Source organism: Eretmochelys imbricata, chromosome 16 (genome assembly GCF_965152235.1).
Source record: "Eretmochelys imbricata isolate rEreImb1 chromosome 16, rEreImb1.hap1, whole genome shotgun sequence".
NCBI classification, from domain to species: domain Eukaryota; kingdom Metazoa; phylum Chordata; order Testudines; family Cheloniidae; genus Eretmochelys; species Eretmochelys imbricata.
In genome coordinates, this window is record NC_135587.1 from 21984540 (window position 1) to 22001792 (window position 17253).

General features: G+C 35.9%; 1 protein-coding gene across 2 annotated transcripts in view; it reads left to right on the forward strand.

Moving 5' to 3' along the window:
• CAMSAP1 (calmodulin regulated spectrin associated protein 1) overlaps positions 1 to 17253 on the forward strand; it is a 46295-nt gene that overhangs the window by 11864 nt on the left and 17178 nt on the right. For both annotated transcript variants that reach the window (XM_077835678.1, XM_077835679.1), the window contains exons 3-8: positions 2677 to 2939; positions 3145 to 3306; positions 5219 to 5299; positions 11363 to 11504; positions 13197 to 13336; positions 13424 to 13520. In XM_077835678.1, coding sequence (XP_077691804.1) covers positions 2677 to 2939; positions 3145 to 3306; positions 5219 to 5299; positions 11363 to 11504; positions 13197 to 13336; positions 13424 to 13520 — 885 coding nt within the window. The remainder of the gene's footprint in view (positions 1 to 2676; positions 2940 to 3144; positions 3307 to 5218; positions 5300 to 11362; positions 11505 to 13196; positions 13337 to 13423; positions 13521 to 17253) is intronic.

Here is a 17253-nt window from a genome sequence, read left to right on the forward strand (position 1 = left end):
TAAAGAACAGCAGTAAACCTCAAATGATTTTTGGTAATATGTGCAGATTGAAATTATTTCTAGCTTTGACCTTCATGTTCATTGTTCAGAACAGCAGACGGTGATGTTTTTGAATGGGCTGTAGACTACGTACTATACTGCCCATCATAAACTGAGGCAAATTAATTCTTCCAATTAGCTTTAAAATATTTTTCTTAAATTCAAACCAAAAATCTTAGGATGGCATTATAGAAAGCTAGGTAACCAGTGCTGCTGTACCTTAAATTGCTGAATATGCAGTCTCTTTATTCAGATGGGGACTTGAAGGGATAGCATCAAATTGAAAACTACTCAGTTTCAGAAGTGAAGTGAAAAGTAGTTTCAGGTACTACATTTATTGTGGGCCCTTCTGCCAATTTTTGTAGTTGTACAATCACATTTTCATGTCTTTGAAATGTTTTTCTCTTCTATTGCCCTGTCAAAACCCACCAAAATTGTGAAGCTATATAGGACAATCAGTGAAAAGAGCTATACATAAAGTGCTTTCAATTGCACAAAGAAAAAACAAGCAGAATTTTCTGCAATCTTTTATAGTAATCTTAGATGTTACTTGTAATGATGTTGTAAAATAATATTAGGAAACTATTTGAACTGTCTGAATGCGACTTAACTAGAAACAAGGAGAGCCAGCACTACGTGACCAGCCAAAATGGTCTGTGGACCATATTTTGAGAAATGCTGATTTACTGCATATTTTTATTTCGGCACTGGATATCAGATGCAGTTATGTTTGTATAATTGTTTACACACAGCACAAATACTCGTTTTTTTTAAACAGTGTACATGTTATGGATTATAGATAATTTGTGAAATCAAAGTTGTTTATAGTTTAATATTGAGTAAAGATAAAAACTATAGATAGCATTTTGGGGGGGGGAGTATGAGTTAATTCTTAAGAACTGGAAGAGTTCAGTGAATGTAAATGCATGTGAACAAAGTACAGAAATTCTGGAAACTCTGAGGGTATACATTTTTAAAATTGTTGAAGTTAATATAGGGAACAGTCTTCAGGGTGATTAAAAATAACATGAAATGCAATCTATATTTAAAATAATAGAATGCCTGACTTTTTATTTATAAAAACAAAACCAAAAAACTTTCAAGTTGAGAAATTGTCTTCTCTGGGACTGGAGGCAATCCCTGTTACTGGTGGCTATTTAAAAGTTGTTTGCATCTGATCCAGTGAGCCAGATTTAAATTGCATGGATTAAAATGGCATACGTATCAAAAAATAATCTGTTTACTGCTATTACAGTAGCATAACTAAGGCTGGGTATACTTTAGAAATTTTTTTCCTAAAATTTTCCCCTATTGGTGTAACTGATTCAAATCTATCATTGGTAGCAACATCATTGAGTATTAGCGTAGGCAGGGTTCCAGGTGGCTGTAAGGATTTTAAACACTGTCATGTAACCCTGCCTAGACACAGTGATGATAGTATAGGTGATCACTGGTGCTTTGTCTATCCTAGCACTGCTGCTGTGAAGCTGCACTGATAGTAGCAAATGTAGGAATTCTAAGGAAAAAAATCCTACTGTAGACAAGGCTGAAGTCTTCTGCATTCATAATTTAAAATGTATGTAAACTACTGTGCTCGGGGTCCCGTGTTCAAGTTTATAAAAACATTAACATGTGGAAACTCTGTTTTCCATGCTGAAGGCAATGAGGTGATCATTGGAAATCCCAGTTAAATAACTTTTCCTTCACATATTCATAAAAAGGGCTTCAAGAGAAGTATGGTTTTAGCTTCCATGCCTTCATTATGTTGGGGAAAAAAGGGTTTTTTAAAAAAAAAAGTACCAAAGCGAAGACTAATCTATTTCTTAAACAATCTGTAAAGCAGCTGAGACTTTTTTTCTTTAATCAGATTCTGGGCTTTCTTGGTAACTGCTTCTATTTAAGCTTTACGTACGTTTCCCGTCACATAACCCTTAATCTTGGGTTAAAGATTTTTTGATCCTCCTTTTTCATATGATTGTGTCCACCCCAACCCCTCTTAATAATTGAGCGCTAAAATAATTTAGAATAAAGTGGAAACATCTTTACTATGAGCAGGTGCTTGTGGATGCTGCTTGAATTAACCTACAGGTTTGCTTTGAAACTGTATTTTGTACATCTGTGATAAACTGCATCTATAGCCTGGATGCTCTGAATAAATGATTCACAATATTACTCTTAATTTTAATTGTAAATCTCTCATGCACTACCCAGCACGTACATAGACCTTGGTTCAGAAGAACCTCCCTATTCAGGAAAGCACTTAAGTATGTGTTTAAGTCTAAATTAAATCAGTGGGACTTAAATATGTGCTTAGGTGCTTCCCTGAATTGAGGCCCGTGTGATTTAAGAGAGAGAACTAGAAGTGCATTGGTTTTTAATGTAACAGTACTGTGTATAGAAGGAGGGAATTATGTATGTTGCTACTTTAATCAAGCGCATGCGGTTAAATATAATTGAAAACTATTTGGCATATAAAACTACAGACTTAATTTTTTTTCCCATTCAGTATTTTTATAGACCCAGTTTGTTTTTAATGTATATGTTTTCTCTCTTATGTTAGTTTTGAATTCAGGTACAAAGTTTATACTTTTCTTACAACTGAATCCACTTGTTTGAGACTCTTCCTCTTTGTTTCAGATAATATCCCAGAAGAGCTGAAGGACCCATTTTACATAGACCAGTATGAGCAAGAACATATTAAACCACCTGTCATCAAGCTGTTGCTGTCCAGTGAGCTATATTGTCGTGTCTGTAGCCTCATTCTAAAAGGGGATCAGGTGGCTGCTCTGCAGGGACACCAGTCAGTGATTCAGGCTCTATCTCGGAAAGGGATTTACGTCATGGAGAGTGATGATACCCCTGTGTCTGAATCTGATCTCGCCTGTGCACCAATCAAAATGGTTAGCTTAAAGTTCAGAGATGGATTTAATCATTAAATCTCACCCTTGACTTTGGGGATAGACAATGGAGTAAAGCGCATTTCACCTCTAGGTGGCTGGTCTCAGCAGTTTTTCATGCAAATATATTGTAAATACAGTTAATATGTAAAGGTGTTTATTTCTTGATGTATGTTTGACTGCAAATACTTTTTGGTTTGCTCCTTAGAGTTCTCATATGGCAATGATTGATGCTCTAATGATGGCATACACTGTAGAAATGATCAGCATTGAAAAGGTGGTTGCTAGTGTCAAACGTTTTTCTACGTTCAGTGCCTCAAAAGAACTACCCTATGATCTGGAAGATGCAATGGTTTTCTGGATTAATAAGGTAAAGCTGATATTTAGAAAGGTTTGCTTCTAGAAAATTGTAACTTCTAAAACTGTTTGTTAAAAAGGGCTTGATTAGTGCTTTCTCCATGTTTTGTTAGGCTTCCATTGCTGGAAATGCCCTCTTCTGGTATGGAAGAAAACTATTTTTAATTATTTTAGAATGTCTTGGCTCTGCACAGTGACAGTGAGCTAACCACCTGTATTCCTAGAGTTATACGGATAGTAGTTATTGCTTCCTTTTTGTGCACCTGCAGCTTTTTTAGATTTCTTCCTTGTTGGCTTCCTCATCCCCCTCCAAATGCAAATCAATATTTGCCAAGAGGAAAGGGACAAGACTAGTAGGGGAAATGCATTTCCTTTTTTTTTTTTTTTTTTTTTTTAATGGCACAATGGTAGATTTTGTTACCTTTTCAATATAAATTTAAAATTCACAGGATGTTTACTAATCAAATTAGAAAATAGTGCAGTTGGTCTGTTTCCGCCTAAGCTACTCAACAACTCTTTCAGGCACACTGTGGAAAAATATATTTTTTTTAAACATTTGTGTTTTAAAATTGTAAATGGAAGTTGAACCAATATTTATTATCAGGTTAGAATCTGCCAAATAGGAGTTGGAAATAAAATTGATTGTAGATACTAACATACCAGATGATTTTTAGTAGTGGAAACTGTTGCTATTAAAAATACTGCTAATGATGCAGTTTTTAAAAGTGTTCGGAGAGGGGGGTTTGGAAGAGATGGCCTATGTTTGGTTAATTTTTAAATCTGGAAGTAGTATATGCAACTTAAAAATAAAAATCGCTTTTCTAAAGGGAATCAGGTAACTTTGTGAAGTTATATTTGTTTGGTAGATGAGGAAAGCGTATGGTTTCATGTTCACTAGCCAGTTAGATTTGATTTTGAATAATTCTACTTCAACCACTTTTGAAACTTTTCACAGGCTATCAGTTTAGAGTTTATGCGTGAAACCCTTGAGTAGTAGTTTCCTTTACATTCCACACTTCTTCCTCCCACAGATTTTAGTGCAGTACTATAAATCTTGTATTGGATAAAAAGTTAATAGTAAATCTGGCTCTCAGTGTATTTTTTTTTAATAAAAACAAATTTTCAAGAAATCAGGAAGCTGGTCTACATAACTGTTAAAGCAAAATTACTTCTCAGATGTTTTTATTTGCGCAAAACTTTTATTGAAAAGTAACTTCTCGGGTTATTAATCTGCAACTTGTTCTAATAACCTTTGCATTCTGTCAGAATTGTGCTCTATTGCCAATGGGTAAGAAGTTCAGCTATATAGAGGAGTGGGAAGAGACTATTATTTAAGAGATTTGGGAACAATTCATTGCACTTACTGACCCCTGCTTTTGTTCTTGAACAACTTGTCTGTCTGTGGCTGCACTGAAACTATTTACAGAGAGTCAGTTTCTACAGTGCCAATTTTATAGTACAGGCAACCCCAACACAACTAGAGGAGAATAGTCTCCTTTGTTGTGTAATAGTGGTATACACAATGAAAGATGAAAGTTAATTGAATTATTATAGTTTATATTGTAGAAACATACCTGCCTCTCTCAGGAGAACTCAGAATGTAAATTTACACTTACATTTTCATTTCTAAGGATTTATTTTAAATACATTTGAACATTTTTTGGAAGAAATTACTATGTTATGGCTATATTACTAATTAAGCAATTGTATTTGCAAAGCGGTACCTTATGTCGCTGCAAAACTTACCTATATCAGTGGAATGTCAGTTGAATTCAGAAGCAGAGTTTAAAAAAACCCAAAATCATGGGTAGTATGAGTCATATTTCTACAATGGTGGGAAATAAAGATTGATCATTATGTTAAGTGATGACTTCTGGAAATTGGTATGCAATTGCTTTTTTATTCTCTTTTCCCAACTATTTTAGGTGAACCTTAAAATGAGAGAGATAACAGAGAAAGAGGTCAAATTAAAACAGCAATTACTGGAAAGCCCAGGTCACCAAAAGGTAAAATATATTTAATTTTCTTAGTAGCTGAATTATGAATCTTGTCAGTTAAAACTGAAATCATGATGTGGAATCGGATATAAATGAGTTTCAGTACTTTTTTTTATAAAATTCATATGAGGCATCTTCCCCAGTGAAATTCATTTGAGATTTTGTGTATACAGTTTGTTTTCTATTTATCTGCAATGCCCTTACTTCTCTTTAATCCTGTTAGTGCCTTTTGACTTATCTTTTTAAGTTCTGGTTAGAATTGAAATAGCTTGTTCAAACTTTGAATGCTGTGATTTTGATAAATACAGTTCAATTTCAATACCACAAAACATACAGTGTATGTTTTTGAAGTCCTTTCAGGCACAGATTCTTTGTGCATAAAATGACTATAGCAAGGAAATTCAGGAGGTTAACCTATCTCTAATAAGTATGTTCTAAGCAGTCAAATGGTATATTTGTGTATGTGTGCAATTTTTACCCTGTTCCCCCTTAACTTATGTCACAATGCACTAATGTTGCAAAGATATAGTACACTTTCATTACTGGAGAACGTAAAATGGATTTTCCTCAAATATAAATAAATATAATACTGATAATCTCAATTTATGTCTTAATGAATCCTAAAAATAGCTTTCCCATACTTATCCCTCAAATTGGCACTGTTGAGTAAAGTGATACAATTGTAATATGCATAAATGAGGCAAAGATGTTTTACTTCCCATATTGAGGAAGAGTTACTATTTTTTCAGATCCTTTGACACAATAACATGCTTCAATTTTAAAGGTTTATGTAGTTTTTTTAACTTACAAGTGGTCTTGAGGATCCTGTTACAATTTGGCTATCAGTTGAACATCTTGGATTTCACTGTAATACTTTAAAACTGATCTTTTGGACTAAAATCCCTCTAAAATATGAAAGTGTTCATTGCTTAAGTGCATTTAAGTATTGCTGTGTATAACTTGCTCTGCTGATGTTCCTCTCCTATTCCTACATTCCTTTCCTTGCTTCCTGAGCAGTCTCCTTCCAAATGGTATTGGAAATTAGTACCTGTAAGTGAACTACTTTTTACACCAGTTGTCTTCCACAAAACCATTGCTTTTAAACTTTTTCAGAGTGCTTGCTTCCATTAAAATGCTGGTTAGACAAAAAAGTTAAAAACCTTTCTAGTTAAGGTTTTTGGAAATAAAGTTTAGTTTCCATAACATGATTTTACATACTGTACATACAGCATAATCATCACTATACAGCATTTCAGGACTCCAGAATTGTGTTAAAAATACAAGTGAGGGATAGGGTGAAATAAAATTACAGTAAGAGAAAATTAGAAGTTTTCGGAATTGTGCTTTGTGCTCAAGGTAGACAATTATTTATTACAGCACTAAGGTGATATAAAAACTGGTCAGTTTAAATTTAATAGGTACTTGAATTTTTTAGTAACTAATTAGATGCATTGCTTGCACTCCCTCATATAATGCTTTGTAGTTAAACTTTGCTAAAAAAAATTCAAACTATTTATTAACTTTCTATTTATTTAACAATAACACCCTTAGAATCCTAACTCAGTTAACAGAAGGCTTGAGCCTTCCCTTGCTGGTGTTTACTCCGTTGGTAACCCAGCAAATGTAGGACACCATTGTCCAGTGAGGTGGGTTAGAAGACATGATGGTAAAACATTTGAACACTAAGTTACTGCAGCTGGTGGAAGTGCATCCTTGGTGACTTAATGAAAGTAGAGGCAACATACTAGGGAGAAACATAATTAACATATTTTTAGGCCTGATCCAGGGAGACTTTCCTTCCACCTGTTGGCAGAAGTATCTACATGAAAAGAGATTTTTAATGGAATTGAACTTACGTTGTACAAATCTACTTGCTTTTGGCTGGGGTAGCAAGTTATATGAATAGGCCCTTACCAAATTCACGGCCATGAAAAACGCATCATATACTGTGAAATCTGGTCTCCTTCCCCCCCCCCCCCCACCCATGAAATCTGTGTTTTGTGTGCTCTTACCCTATACTATACAGATTTCACAGGGGAGACCAGCGTTTCTCAGACTGGGGGTCCTGACCCAAAGGGGAGTTGAAGGGGGTCACAAGGTTTTTTAGGGGGGTCATAGTATTGCCACCCTGACTTCTGCATTGACTTCAGAGCTGGGTGGCCAAAGAGCAGTGGCTGTTGGCTGGGCCCCCAGCTCTGCAGGCAGTGCCCCGCCAGCTGCACCACAGAAGTAAGGGTGGCAATAACAGACCATGTCATCCTTACTTCTGCGCTGCTGCTGATTGGGTGCCCAGCTCTGCAGGCAGCAGCGCAGAAGGGTGGCAGTATTATATCATGCTATCCTCACTTCTGCACTGCTGCCTTCAGAGTTGGGCTCCCGGCCAGCAGCGGCTGCTCTCCAGCTCGGAAGGCAGCGCCACCGCCAGCAGCAGCACAGAAGTAAGGGTAGCAGTACCGCAACCTCCCCGCAATAACCTTGCGACCTTCTCTTCCCCCTTCCCCCCCCCCATTCCTTTTTGGGTCAGGACCCCTACAATTACAACTCCGTGAAATTTCAGATTTAAATAGCTGAAATCATGAAATTTATGCTTTTTTAAATCCCGTGACCACGAAATTGACCAAAATGGACCTTGAATTTGGTAGGGCTCTGTATGTTAACATTCTGTGTTCTCCTGTTCCTCAGTTCCTCCTTGGCTGTGATATCCCTTCCCTGTCTCTTACAGTATTTGCTTTGTTCATCATTTTCATCATCTAGGGAGTATGGGAACCATCATCTTGGTTGTAAGCTGGAAAGAGCGCCAAATTTGGGAGGGACAGGCACAGTAAATGCAGTTGCTCATCCCTCAGTCATTCCTGTGTTTCTGCAAAGAACTGCTGGTTTGGTCAGTCCCACACACACCATTCCCATATTTTATTTGTTTGAGCCAAATATGAGGTCCAAATTAAATTATTTAAATATCTAAAATAAAGAACTGTCATAGGGTGGTCAAATCTGTACTTTTACCCTCACACCCATGACTTGTCTGTCTGTACCACAAGTGACACTGTAGCCAGGTGTTTACCTAGTGCTTCATACCCAGACTAAAACAATGGTACTTCACACTAATGGCTCTTTGTTTAGAAGTGGCCTGAAAAGTAAAATAATTTGAAAGATCCTAAAACAGGAAAAAGTATGAAACTTTTAAAACCTAGTGCTGATCATATCTATAGATGATCCTTAGCTTTCCCTGAACCTAAGTAATGTGTCCAGAAGACTTTCTGAGCTATATTCTCTGGTCTGAACCAGAAGGGTTTGATGCAGGTCCAAAGGGATATACAAAGGTGGCTGTAAGTTGTCTTTTCCCCTTCCCAAGCCTCGGTCTGCCAGGCTAGTTGCTGACAAATTAGAATGGCCTTTAGGATCAGCTGGATTCAGGGATAGGTGGCATAAGAGGGGCAGTGGCAACCCTAAATTCGCATACACTGTGGGAATTCTCCAATGGCTGGATATGCTGCTTTTAGTGTTGCTTTATGCTACCAGACTTCATTAAACAGGTGGATTTCACAGGAGAGTTAGGGGCCCCTATTTTTCCTGCCATAATGATGTTGCAGTCACCAAAAAATAGATTGAAAAACCCATTTCAATTAATTATTTTATAAATATTTTCATTTTAGGATATAATATTTTATGCTTAATATCAGTCCAAACACATGTTTGAATTTGACTGTGCTTTTCTGAGATTCATGCTCTGTGCTGCATCAAGAGAGCAGTCAAAATATCTATTTGTATTTCATTAATACCTAAAGGCACCAACTGAGATTGGGGCCCTATTGTGCAAGGCATTGTACAAACACATAACAAGGAACAATCCCTGCCCAAAGAACTTGCAGTTTAAATAGTCAAGACATGCAAAAGGTGTGAGAGGAAACAGGCACAGAGAATGGAAGTGACTTGCCCAAAGTTTCAAAGCAAGTCAGTGGCAAAGTGAGGAATAGAATCTCCTTGACTACCAGTCCAGTGCCCTGTAGATCACCCTGGACTGTGTGCCATCCATTATGTCACTTTCAATGCTTTAATTTTATAGCAGGGATACTCCACTTTATACTGAAATTAAACAGTCATTTCAGCACGGAAGACACAGGTTTAAGAGAATAATGGATTGAAAATAACTATTTAGAATGGAGTGGATCGTTCAGACTCTATTTTTTATTGTGAATGGAATGTCTTTCACGCCAGTAAAGGAAATGAGGAAACCTGTAGTTTGGAATGCTAAGGATTGCTAATGACTGTCTCAAATGTAATGAAATATATATATATATTGGCACTATATTTAAAATGGATATAAAACTTCTCCATTTTAGTAGTCTTAGGTTTAAAGAGAAATCTTTGAAGTTCACCATTAAACTGCTTAACTCTACTGAATAATGTGTAAATAATACACTTTTTAAACTAACCAGATCACCTTAGTATAGGTACTCATTTTATTTGATTTTGCAACCACATTTCCAGTGCATAATAGATTTGATTGTTTCATGACTCTGATTCTTCATCATCATCATCATCATCATCTTACTATTTCTTTTTGTGTAAGCCTGATCTGATGCATGCCCTATCGCACTGCATGCTGGAACCAGTGGAGTATGCGCGTGTGGTACAGTATGATTAACATTATATTACATATGTATGGAGAGCTCCAGGCTGGGGAAAAAACAAATCTGCACATGGTAAAGAAAACAAATGTTCTACCAAAAAAATTAAGATAGCTTTGCCTACAGTGTAGCAAATATTGTTTACCTCTCTCTTCATACAATATAGATATTATTTAACAGACTTAAAAAGCTATATATCCTTTGCAATGGAAGCTTAAAGCTAAACTTTATGTATTAAATAACGTAACTTGAAATATGCTGTCACCTAGTTAATTTCTTACTTTTTAATTTATTATTGAGTGACCTTTGTTCCATTGAACAGAATTTTTCTCAGCCGGTGCCATCCTCAAATATATATATATTTTTGTAGAACGACACACCTTTCCTGAGCTGTCTTGCAGAATGTATAGTATCATTCAGAAAAAAATGTTTTTTAAAAATAAATACATTTTATGTATATATTTAGAGTAGAATATAGTGGCATAGTAGACCAGATTATAGTAGTCAAAATAGTTTCTCAAATGTAGATTTTTTTATGTATAAATGAATATTTTCATTCTAAAAAGGATTTCTGCTAGGATTCATAGTGTAATAATTTGTGATGTCATTCCATTAATTAGCTAGAACTTAAACAGCACACTCTTAAACTGCTGAGGTACTTTACTAACCAGCATGTGACTTCTTAATAATATTAACATTAAATAATTTTTAGATTGGAAAATTACCTAGCAGGAGTTCCAAATGATTTTACTTTCTGTAGTTAGATGACTTTGAGTAGTCAGCTCCTACTTCCCAGAATCTTTAGGGTGGGGTTTTCAGAAGTGCTCAGTATTGACTTGAGCTGCTCATGCTGAAATCTTTGGGAGTTTTGCCACTAACTTCTGTGGCCTCTTGTTTTGCTGTCATTTCTGATCACTTTTGAAAATCCAACCCCAAATTTCTTTTTCTGCTGTACAAAACTCTGTTGATGAAATTTTCTATGGTATTCAGTGTCCATTCAAGAGATGTTTGATCCAGATAACTCCTTGCCTGTGAGGTCTGGGTTGATATTAGTAGGGGACAAATGAGAATCTGACACCCTTGCCATGATTAAGTTTTGCATTGGCTTTTCAAGTTTTAAGTGGGTTTGGCCTAGTAGTCTTTGTCTTTTGTATTTGAGCTGTTGCACTCACACCTCTAAGTGGGTGGAGCTTGACTTAATCTGCTTTTAGTTTAGGTTAGATTTAGTGTTGGGGAGTGCTTCCAAATGTTATGGAAAAATGTTAAAAAGTAAGTATAATAGTATTCAAACTTGACTTCCATTGAGGGAAGAGGCTAACTTTCTAAATGATTCACAGTAGATATAACCAATTAAAACTAAAGATGCACCATAGGGTATTTCAGTAATTATTCAATAAAAAATTGCACCTCTTATTAGCATAATATGACTGTGTCTTTTATTTAGGTGCGTTATCGACGAGACCATCTTTCAAGCAGGCAATTACCTTATTTTCCATTACTTGAAGACCTGATGAAGGATGGCAGTGATGGTGCTGCTCTTCTAGCTGTGATACACTATTATTGCCCAGAACAAATGAAGTTAGATGGTATGTGAAGAAACTTTTTTTAAAATTACTTTTAATTGAAAAAATTCAACTACAAACATGGTCAGATATAAAAATATGCAATTGATATATACAGTTAGTCAGTCATTTTTTGTGCTGCATTGTAGTATTTGTTAAACAAACTATAGCATAACCCAATAATTAATCTCTTGTCCAAAATTAACTTCAAGTCAGGCAAATACAAATTTTTCATAAGATCAATATTTGGTGTTTCTAAAACAACAGCCTTTTGATTCATTACTTTGCATCCAAAGGCATTCTGAAGAATATAACTACTGTAGTTCCATATCTAATAAATTCTGATGTACATCTTTATTTTGTTTTACAAATCTAGGAATATCTAAGAATGTTTTTGTTAAAAGGAGTTATTTTAGTAATATGCCTTCAAACTTAGTCTCAGGAGAAAGAATATGTATACAACTGTCCATTTATCTTTAATATTTTTGCCATTCATACATAATTTGGTAACATATAATTTGTATATGTGGAGAAAATTTAATCAAATTTAAAAATATAAACTTTTTTTGAAATCTTTCGGAATATACAAATAATAAACTTGGATATCTACACTGAGATTTATTTTCCAGGTATTGTTTTCCTGTATGATTCATTTTCTTTATTGAACTATACATATTTCTAAGTTTACTCCTTTGTTAAATTTTCTGCTCTCCTACCGTGCAGAGTTATTTACATATGTGCAGAATGGCTTAAAATGCCAGCTGTTCAATTGATTCTTATATTTTAATAAGCCAAGTCCTGGAGTTATCTCAATTTCATTCCTTTTTGATCAGTTTGTTCAAAGTAAAGAGTAATATCTTAATAGATAATGGCATATAAATACCAAATATTTAAAAGCCAGACAGCAGAATGTATTCCATTTCTTTAAACTCTAAATAAGTTCTGGAAAGAAAAAGGTAAAGATGAGGTGATGGTAGCTCTTTTTTGTTTAATAATTGTCAAAGTATACACAGTTACTTAGCTAACAATTTGTAAAGTCTGACAGTGGATTGTGATGTACTAATCTGACACTCAAATACATAGTTTTTAAATGTTCTACTGCTTTAATACAATATCAGGGATTTTGTAGCTTTATAATGGAAACAGTGTTTTTTTTCTTTGCAGTAAAGTTTGCTCCTTCAGGACAAACAGCTTTGTATTCAGTTGGCATGGTTTTGTGTGTTCTGCTTACGTTATTTTACCATGCCTATCACTGCGGTTTACAAGCCCTTGTTTGAATGGGTGTTCCAAATTGAATACAAAACCATTTGTTATGCCTATGTTTGTTCCTTCCTCCTTTCACGTATATATGACTTCATTATGATGGTTGATTTCAATTTAGGACCAGTTTAGATGCGTCGCCAAAGATTCCTCAACTTTTCATTCTGGAAACTGTTTTCTTCCAGTTAAATCTGTCTCCAAAGATGATTATAGCTACAAGGGTGCTTAAAGTCCATCTGCCTGGTAGATAAATGTCACTACTGGTCCATAGGTTGGTCAAGGGGTTCAAGCAGTTTTCTGTATTGGAGTCTCCTATATCCCTGTTCTGAAGCTGAGGGTTCTTTTTTTTCTTTTTCTGCATGTATTGTTTACAGTAGCTATGAAGTAAACTGTGAAGCCAGTATTCAATTCACCAGGATAGTTTCAATAATACTTAACTTTATCTTTCCACACCAGATATCTGTTTGAAGGAGGTAACCTCAATTGCAGACAGCCTCTATAATATTCAGCTTCTGAGAGAATTTTCAAATGAGTATCTAAACAAATGTTTTTACCTTACATTGGAGGACATGCTGTATGCTCCTTTAGTTCTGAAGGTAAGACTTGTAATGGAAAACACATTTTTAAGCGAAATGTAGGTAAGCCACTAACCTAAACTTTTTTTTATTTATTTTTTTTTAAAGCCTAATATTATGGTTTTCATTGCGGAACTATTCTGGTGGTTTGAGAATGTCAAGCCAGACTTTGTACAGCCCAGGGACATTCAAGAAATAAAAGATGGTGAGATATTTTGACTTTTCGGTAACTATTAAGTCTATTCTATTTGTTTAAGCAAATATAAACTAATGAAATTGCTTGTTTTTTCTGCATTGCTCTCTCCATTGATTGATTTCCACCAAAATATTTTGTTGTTTGAAGTTTCTTGAAAATGTGTACATTTAAAAAAAAATTGCCTTGAGATCCAGCTGTGGATTGAAAGATATGTAATTGTATCATCTGCTGTCATGTTTCACATTCTTTTAAATAGTTCTCTAGCAACTTCCAGTCTTGAATGGAGAAGGATGTTAAAATTTTTCCTCATTGTTAATAATTAAAACTTCATAGAACACCATCAAATCAGAGACAGTGAAGAGAAGTCAACCACTAGATCATTTCCACTTATTATTATGAGTTTACATATAACTTTCTCCAGCTTTGGGAGTTTTTTGCTTGCTTTTGTTATTGAAGTGCTAATGGCTCACTTCCCTCCTTTTTGAAACTTTGGAGGGAGTTAAACTGTAGTATAATACAGTTTTGCCAAATTGCAGTTGAGGATTTATTTCTGTCCTCTTGAGATTTTTTTGAAAGGGCAAAGGTAAATTACTTTCTTTCATCATATCACGGATCCTCTGTAACTGAAGACCTAGCCTCACTTCTTTACCAGACTAATCTGAACTTCTGAATTCATCTGTTAGGTCTCTCTCATGTAATCTTAACTTCAGTGGAGTAAGTTGTGACTACTTACACTATCTGCTTATGCCTGCAGAAATGAGGCGAGAGTGCTTGCTTTAGGTCATTTCTTCTGCAGCATTGGAATTTTTTCCATTAAACAGCTGTTAAAATCTTGCTTGAATGTTCAGATGATGCAGCCCTTTTAAAAACAAGTGTGGTAATTCAAAATACTTAAAATTATTAAAAGAACAGGAGTACTTGTGGCACCGTAGAGACTAACAAATTTATTAGAGCATAAGCTTTCGTGGGCTACAGCCCACTTCATCGGATGCATAGAATGGAACATCTAGTAAGAGGATAGATCTATAGATATACACACACATACAGATAAGTTGGAAGTTGCCATACAAACTGTGAGAGGTTAATTAGGTAAGATGAGCTATTATCAGTAGGAGAAAAAAACTTTTGTAGTGATGATCAAGATGGCCCATTTAGACAGTTAACAAGAAGGTGTGAGGATACTTAATTTAGGGAAATAGATTCAATATAGGTAATGACCCAGCCACTCCCAGTCTCAGTTCAAACCCAAGTTAATGGTATCTAGTTTGCATATTAATTCAAGCTCAGCAGTTTCTCACTGAAGTCTGTTTTTGAAGCTTTTCTGTTGCAAAATTGCCACCCTTAAATCTTTTACTGAGTGGCCAGAGAGGATGAAGTGCTCTACCAGTTTTTGAATGTTATGATTCCTGATGTCAGATTTGTGTCCATTTATTCTTTTGCTTAGAGACTGTCTGGTTTGGCCAATGTTCATTGCAGAGGGGCATAGCTGGCACATGATGGCATATATCACATTGGTAGATGTGCAGGTGAACGAGCCCCTGATGGCGTGGCTAATGTGATTAGGTTCTATGATGGTGTCACTTGAATAAATATGTGGACAGAGTTGGCATCGGGCTTTGTTGCAAGGATAGGTTCCTGGGTTAGTGTTTTTGTTGTGTGGTTGCTGGAGAGTATTTGCTTCAGGTTGAGGAGCTGTCTGTAAGCGAGGACTGGTCTGTCTCCCAGGATCTGTGAGAGTGAGGGATCGTTTTTCAGGATAGGTTGTAAATCTGTGATGATGCGCTGGAGAGGTTTTAGTTGGGGGCTGAAGGTGACAGCTAGTGGTGTTCTGTTATTTTCTTTGTTCGGCCTGTCCTGTAATAGGTGACTTCTGGGTACTCTTCTGGCTCTGTCAATCTGTTTTTTCACTTCAGCAGGTGGGTATTGTAGTTTTAAGAATGCTTGATAGAGATCTTGTAGGTGTTTGTCTCTGTCTGAGGGGTTGGAGCAAATGCGGTTGTATCTTAGAGCTTGGCTGTAGAAAGTGGATCGTGTGGTGTGTCCTGGATGGAAGCTGGAGGCAAGTACATAAGTATAGAGGTCAGTAGGTTTCCGGTATAGGGTGGTGGTTATGTGATCATCTCTTATGAGCACAGTAGTGTCCAGTATTCGCAATGTTCATGTGCACTCTTGAATAAGTGCTACTCTTCATCTTGGAAATGGCTGCATTTCAGTAAGAAATGGAATTATTACTGTGTACAAGGAGTGCCAAACACATGACCCCATGAGCAAGATCCAGCCCACAAGACATATTGGGATTGTGCAGAATCTCAGCTTTCATTTTAAAACAAAAATAAGTTCTTAGTACTTATGGCTGCAGAGTGTCTTCCAGATGTGAACAGAATGTAACCAATGTAGTCATGGTGAACTGAATCTGAAGGCAACCTGAAACAGTGTCTCAGAATTGAACTCCCCATCCTCTAGTAATCTGATTGAAGTGTCAGCTATAAAGCCCACTGGTGACCTTTAATTGCCAACATAACCATGTCATTGTTGGTAACTTCAGCAGAAGGAATGGGGAAGGCGATAGTGGGATTGCAGTTTATGGGGGTTGGGAACTGGGTGTTGCTGCAGGGAAGGAAATGAAGAGAACACAGGAGACTCAAAGACAGGGCAGGGGGAAAGAGAAACAAAAGAAAATAGGGAAACAAAGGTAGGAATAATAGTGGCCCTTAAAAAAAAAAAAAAAAAAAAAGCATAGTTTCTGAATGAGTCAATGCGGCAATAGGGCACTGAACAAATAACTTAAGTTCTTTTACTACATAAAAGCCATATTCTCCCTTTGAGATAGAGAGCATTCTGCTGTGCATTGCATGAAGTATATAGCCCTGAATTTATTTTCCAGCCCATGGATTGTAATTAAAACATGGAATTCGACACTCTCTTCCGAATGAGTTTGACACCCTGGTATACGTATGTGAGTTTTAAAGCATTTTGGGATGAAATATACTATGTAAATGGAAGGTATTTTAATTTAAAATGCTCAGTCATCTTCCTATCAGTGACAGACTTAGATACAGTGCTGATCTGAGTCCCATCTTTATTGAATGTCACTACAATTCTTTTTTGTAATACAGCTTTTTAGCACGAAACCTTGTTCTCAGAAGTGTTATTTTAAAATACATTTAGAAAGTTTGTCATTAGTAACTTCCACATATAGTAATTAAGGTAGAGCGCAGGAAGTAGTGGAGCTCTATATTGGTTTTTTATTTTGTTGAACCGTTACCTAAAGTGCTTTAGAATCACGTCACATTATAAAATGCTGCTTCTGAATCTCATAACTTGTTACTCATGTGGGCTTGTCTTCACTGAAGTATTAACTTCAGGTATGATCAAGTGTTTCTCACAACCCAACTCATGTCCACATAAAAATCTATAGCTTGAATTAAGTGGTGCTTTAAATTTGAACTAGCTGGCGCATCAGGTGGCATTGGTTGAAGATCTAGTGCTGCCGATGGTCAAGCTAGTAATGCAGTGGGGATGCAACTTCAGGCTATTGTTTGAGTTAGCACAGTTCATCAACTGCTATTCAGATTACTCTGTAGTTTGAATGTTTCACAGAGTGGCAGGGCTCACTTGAGCTAACTTGCAGTGAAAATGAGATGAAAAATGTGTAAGGAAATGAGAATTATGGTGAAGTTTTTTTTATTTATATGCTTAAAACTTAATAGAATCATCCATAATCCTTTTGCTGAAACTATTG